This window comes from Lycium barbarum, chromosome 12 (genome assembly GCF_019175385.1).
Source record: "Lycium barbarum isolate Lr01 chromosome 12, ASM1917538v2, whole genome shotgun sequence".
In the NCBI taxonomy this organism is placed as follows: Eukaryota; Viridiplantae; Streptophyta; class Magnoliopsida; order Solanales; family Solanaceae; genus Lycium; species Lycium barbarum.
The window spans coordinates 66456705-66463402 of NC_083348.1; the positions used below are offsets into that span (position 1 = coordinate 66456705).

General features: G+C 34.0%; 1 protein-coding gene across 1 annotated transcript; it reads left to right on the forward strand.

Moving 5' to 3' along the window:
• The first annotated feature begins 733 nt into the window (after nt 1-733).
• On the forward strand, nt 734-4405 carry LOC132623567 (transcription factor PRE6-like). Its single transcript, XM_060338344.1, has 2 exons — nt 734-1060; nt 4011-4405. The coding sequence occupies exons 1-2, from the start codon at nt 932-934 to the stop codon at nt 4161-4163; spliced, it is 282 nt and encodes a 93-aa protein (XP_060194327.1). The 5' UTR covers nt 734-931; the 3' UTR covers nt 4164-4405.
• Nucleotides 4406-6698: the final 2293 nt, after the last annotated feature.

Consider the following 6698-nt stretch of genomic DNA (forward strand, 5'->3'; position numbering starts at 1 on the left):
TTTTTCCCCCACATATTTCACGTCAATTGGTTTTGTGACCCATTATAATTTTTTTTTTTAAAGTTTTATGCCAAATATATCAAGAGATTTTTACATGTAAAGATTTTATCTTACACGGTTATTCTATTCTATTCAAATTGTAAAGAGTTATATCGAACCATTTTCTCATATGTTTTAGTCAGGAATGGTGTTAGAATTTTGAATTTATGAGTTCTGGATTCTAAAAACGCTAGCTTTTTGAGTTTTGAATAAATTAAGTGAATTTATTAATACAAATTTAAAATATGGACCAAAACTATTAGGTTCAGCTAAACCTGTAACGGTAAGTAGAAGACACGATAACTCTACCCCTCTTTCATGTTGAAACTATTAGGTTAAATTTAACCATTGAATATAGGTTGGCTCCGCGTCTTGGTGAGCCTCTTGCTTTGAAGTTAAAAAATAGTACTACATTAATACCAGAATACCAGTAGTTTTTTAGCAGAAGTATAGTACTCTTAACCCACCCCCCGGAAAAAAAAAATATATGGTGGTCTAGGAGGAAGTGGTAGAAAAGTTTCAGTGACATAACAGGAAGGTTTCTTGGGCTGCTTTTTCCCATGCACTTGTCTTCTTCACATACAACATCACTGTCTATGTTTTTGTATGTGTACGTACCATCACTCTCTCTCTCTCTTTCCTTCTAATTTCCTCCTTTCGTTGTTTGTGGTCCTTACCCTCCTTTATAGCTTGATCATTACCACTTTTCTTCCTCCTATTTTCTAACTACCTGTACCACTCCTCTTTACTACTCTTTACTACTCATACTACTACTACTACTACTTGTTCTTCCACTTCCCACTTGCTATTCAACACAAGCTTTAATTAACCTATATTCATTTGTATCAACTAACAAGAAATTTAAAATATTACTTGCTAGTTGAAGAAAATTATGTCAGGGAGAAGGTCGAGGCAGTCATCAGAGGGAACGTCGTCAAGGATTTCAGATGATCAGATCATTGAACTCGTGTCCAAATTGCAGCAACTTCTTCCTGAAATTCGCAATCGTCGCTCTAACAAGGTTATTTTCAATTGTTCTTACATTTTCTCATCTTTTTACCGTATAGGTTTTGTTTCTTCTCCTTTAATTCCATGTTAATTGTCATAAATATGAAGTTCGGTTGAATGTTTATTATTTGCGTCATATTAATCTTGTATGCAATATGTATACAGACGTCCTCGAAGTTCTTTATAAAATGATTCAGTGTCGTACACAGGTTTGGTGTGAGTGTAGTATGTTGAAGTGTGTAATCCTCTCACTAAAAGCTTAAACTGTTAGAGAAATTACACTTTGGTTAGTAGTTGATTATATCTTCCACATAGTCGACCTATATCATAATTTAGCTTGTATGCAGGTTTGAGTCTGGAGTTGTAAATGTTTTAAAATTTAATTCTTGTACTAAATTGATGTTTTTTGGTGAACGAATTTTTTTTATTAATTACCACCTGAACAAAAACAAAACAGTCTCCTCTGTACAACTAAATAAAGCATATGCCAAGAGCAAGTGGCATCCCACTGCTCAGGCCAAACTTCCTATTCCACTATTGCTATCTATGTATGTGTTATATTGTATAGTCCCTATATCCAGTTCCTCCTTAGTGCTATTTATGTTCCTATCAATGTGGTTATATACTTTGATTCTGCAGTACCACATAAAATTTACTTTGCTTTATTTTCAAGTGATATGGGTCTAGTAAACTATATACATAGAGAGAGATGATTTTTTGAAAGAATATGTTATTTATGTATATATGTGAAGTTTTACTGCAAAATGACGTTGAAAGACAAAACATGTAGAAGAGTGTATCCTAGAGATGCACTGTAAGAAGTCTTACGCAGAAATGTCAGTTAACCGGAGTTCAAAATATTTGGTGCCATATGGATCTTTGATTTCTGTGCTTTTACTCCCATTGGTTATATTGTACTTGAACGAACAGCTTATTAGCTAGTTTAATTTATCAATCAGACATTAAAACTAAAATTTAACTTATATACACTACTATAAGTATGATATAACTTGATATAGCAGGTTGTCTCCATTATTTTTTCAGGTAGGCCGTTCCACCATAGACCTTTTAACTTATGTCAAAATTTAATTTATATACACTAATATAAGTATGATATAACTTGATATAGCAGATTGTCTCCGTTATTTTTTCAGGTAGGCCGTTTCACCGTAGACCTTTTAACTTATGTCAAAATTAACTTATGTACACTAATATAAGTATGATTTAACTTGATATAGCAGGTTGTCTCCGTTATTTTTTCAGGTAGGCTGTTCCACCGTAGACCTTTTAACTTATGTCTATTTGGTACTCCCGTATTTTATCTAGAAATGAAAACCGCTCACCGCTTTTCTACCCTGTCTTTGAAATAACCATTATATGAAATTTCAAACTCAACAGATGAAACTCCATAACAACAATGTCCTGAAGTTTCAAACTGTCGAATTTAAAACTCCATTACAAGAACTACTTTTCAATTACTAAGTAGGTTGAAAAATGACTATTTGTGAATTCTACCCATTTTTCCACATATCCCAATTTGGTTTACCAAAAAGGGAGAAAAAAGGAACACTTTGTATGGTAGAACATTAAATCGCCGTACACTATTAGAATACTGATTAAAATAGCATGGTTTCTTTCGCTCTTCAAGTACAATCTGAAAAGAGAAAAAGTTTGTCGTTGAAAAGGAGAAAATTATTATGTTCATGGAGTAATTTTTTCGTAATACCAGAATGACTGAATGATGCTTTGGGTCCCAAAATGTACAGACATAGAGCCAATTTAGAATGTAAGTCAAGATTTGACTTTTTTTTCAAAGATCTGCAACAACTCGTTCCACCAATTAAGGCATGTTTTGTCTACGAGTTCAAATTTTGTTCCCCTAATATCTACATGTTTGAGTAAAAAGTGGATGCATGCTTTAAGTTCAGTTTTTATAGTAGAAATCTATATTGAATTTGCGAATCACCAGCAGATCCACGTTATGATTTTTTGGTGCGCGTGAATCTATCCTACTTATACATACAAGTAAATGGAAAAATATTCCGTATAAAGGTTTTCATGTTTTCCTATATAGTGCAGAAGGCGCCCATCATCAAAGTTAGGCATTTGGTGCCCTAGGTTCAAGACCCTATGACACATATGATATTTTGTTTTTAGCTCAACTTTTCTTGTGTTTTTGCGGTTTCAATATTTTTTCTCTTTTGCCCTAAATAGGTTTAAGATAAATATTAGTATTCAATAATTGATTATACCACCTCCGTCTCAATTTATGTGACATTCTTTCTTTTTTAGTCATTCGAAAAAGAATGATACCTTTATATATGTGGATAATTACAACCCAATACCGTTGGGTGATATAATTTATAAAATATCTAGCAAATGTTTATTTATATCTAAATATACATATACTATACATATAATATACATATGCTATATGTATAATGTACATATTAGTGTACATGTTTTGCATATTTGGGCTACTGCCGTTAATTAAGTTTGATTGAAGGGACATAAATGAAAGAATTCTTTTATATATTTAGTAGCAATTTAACTTTATGCTTCACATTTTACCCTTAATGAAATGATATATAGCCACACATTTCTTTATGGCTTGTCTTAGACCACACGTTTCAAAAGTCTGTCTTGTTTTCCTTAAACTTCATGCGCAGTCGAACACCAGACGTAAATTGGGAAGGAGAGAGTAATTGATAGTAATATTAATGAGAAATAAAAATCAGATTAACAAAATTATAGTTATCTCTTGGATAATATTATGCAAAATTAATAATAATTCATAAAACACTAAAAACAATTCACATCATTTGACATTATGACAATTTTATGTTAACATCCATGGTGTACCCATGGTCTTAAAATTCTGGATCCTCGTGAATAGATTAAACATTTGGTAAGACGATATTTGATTAATTACTCTCATATTGGTTCATAAATTGATGTTGCAGGCATCCGCATCCAAGGTACTACAAGAAACATGCAACTACATTAGAAACTTGCATAAAGAGGTGGATGATCTCAGTGATCGACTTTCTCAGTTACTGTCCACCATTGATGCTGACAGTCCTGAAGCTGCAATCATTCGTAGTTTAATTATGTAACTTTCAATCATTTATATATCTATTATATATTGGATGCATTCTACTATATACCTAGTTCTTGTCTTTCTTCTTCCTTTCTAGACTTTGGTCAATATTTGCTAGACCAATCTCATTATTTAGAATTTAAATATGCAGTAGTATATATATTGGACCTAATATCTATAATCTAATGTATGTTCTCCTAGCTGTATGGACACGTGCTTGTAATGATGTTTCCCAATTTTAATTATGGACTTATGCTCTCTACGGTGTTATTCTTTGCTCTATTTTGTATTTTTTTTAATTTCAGTTCAAGCCTATCGAAGCAATAAAGAAACTTAGAAGCAGGAAGAAAAAATATATATACACAAAAAAGGAGAAGATATTGCATCAATCATCCCGAAGAACGTCTCAATGAGAATTGATCTCTAGAAAGAACTAGCAAAATCAACACATCCGTATAACTTCATGCCAGACGAAGATTGAATTAAAGAGAAGAAAAATGAAGGCACGGATGAATAGCGTATGTATGACCGTGATCATTGTTTATACAGAATAAACATTCATTTCAAGAATTTCTATGTAATCAGCTGTTAGAATATGTCCCAAAAGGGTTTATCGAAATTGTCTCATTCCAACTGATATTCAATAATTGTCCCATTCCAACTGGGATTCGACTTGGCTTGTCCCATTTCAACTAGAATTTTGAATGTCTTCAACCCCTATTTAAAAGAGATTTTTAGCCAGAACATCAAGAAAAAAAGAACAACTATCAAGACTATCAAGACTACACACAAGACTATATTCCACACTTAGGTTAGAGAGAGTTTTCATTGAGAGATTGTAATCTTTCGTTTCCTTTGACCTCGTTGTGCTTCGGCACCCTGTTGAGATCGTTTTGTACTCCTCACCTTATAGTTGATTTCTCTGCTCTTCGCGCCCCGTGGTTTTTCCCATCTTGGGTTTCCATGTATATCTTGTGTTCATTACGTTTATTGCTTTCTTGTATTATTGTTCTTGTGTTGGTGCATCCTAATCGGTTCCGCTGCATCGCTCGTTTAATTCTTAACAAATGGCATCAGAGCGTTCAAGATCCAGGATGTCTACCATAACCAAGTTTGATATCGAGAAGTTCAACGGCAAGATAAGCTTCAGTATCTGGAAAGTTCAGATGCAAGCCGTTCTCACCTAGAACGGATTAAAGAAGGCTCTTCTTGGGAAATCCAGGAAACCCGAGTCTATGACAGATGACAAATGGGAGGAATTGGATGAAAAGGCACTTTCAAATATCCAACTATATCTATCTAAAACGGTTCTTTGCGAGGTTATTTATGAGACTACTGCTGCAGGCCTCTGGCTGAAGTTAGAGTCTCTCTACATGACGAAAAGTCTCGCAAATAAAATTCATCTGAAGGAACGGTTATACACATTCTCTATGGCTAAAGGTAACCCCATTCAAAATCATCTTGATGAGTTTAACTCTGTTATTCTTAACCTAAAAAATTTAGACGTTAAGGTCGAAGATGAGGATAAAGCACTATTGTTGGTGGTCTCCCTACCCTCTACGTATAAGCACTTTAAAGAAATCATACTATATGGTGGTAATGAAACACTGAGTTATGAGGATGTCAAATCTAATTTGTTGTCCAAAGAAAAATTTGATTTTGAAGTGCATTCTAAAGACAAAGGACAAGGTTTGTCTGTTAGAGGAAGATCCCATGACAGATGGAGTAATAGAAAAAAAATTAGGTCCAAGTCTAGAGGCCATAAATTCAGCAATGGTAAATTCTGCAAATACTGCAAGAAGACAAACCACGTAGTTGGTGATTGTCATAAATTGAAGAATAAACTAGAGAGAGAAGAAAATAACAAAATGCTGTAGAAAACCGCTGAAGCAGGAGTTGTTGAAAGTGATTCCGAAGGTGATGTTTTGATGGTTGTCTCTGCTTATAAGAAAATTCTTCTGAATGGGTTTTTTATTCTGGATTTACATATCACGTGTGTCCTCATAAGGACTGGTTTTCAACATATGAGAAAGCTTGTGGTGTTGTCCTAATGGGGAATGATTCCCCATGCAACGTTGTTGGGATTGGTACTGTAAAAATTAGGACCCATAATGGTGTTATCAGGACCTTGACCAACGTTCATCATGTTCCTGACTTGAAACGAAACCTTATTTCTCTGGGTACTCTTGAATCTCTTAGATGTAAATATTTAGCTGAAGGTGGAGTTCTCAAGGTTTCAAAAGGTGCTCTGGTCTTGATGAAAAGAACAAGACGTGGGACTCTCTTTTACCAGGATTCAATTGTGACGGGGTCTGTAGCAGTTTCTACTTCATTATCCGACGATGATCTCACCCGTTTATGGCATATGCGTATGGGCCATATGAGTGAGAAAGGTATGACCATTCTGAGCAAAAGAGGTCTTCTTGGAAAACTAGTACGGTAAACTTGACTTTTGTGATCATTGCGTTTTTAGGAAACAGAAGAGAGTTAGTTTCTCCATAGCAAAACACCGTACATAGAGCATTTTTTATTATATTCATTTGGATTTATG

Bases quoted from the DNA above. Each gene is read 5' to 3' on its own strand.
- LOC132623567 (XM_060338344.1), top strand. From the start codon at position 932: ATGTCAGGGAGAAGGTCGAGGCAGTCATCAGAGGGAACGTCGTCAAGG. The intron at 1,061-4,010 runs GTTATTTTCAAT...TTGATGTTGCAG, and splicing joins GCAATCGTCGCTCTAACAAG to GCATCCGCATCCAAGGTACT.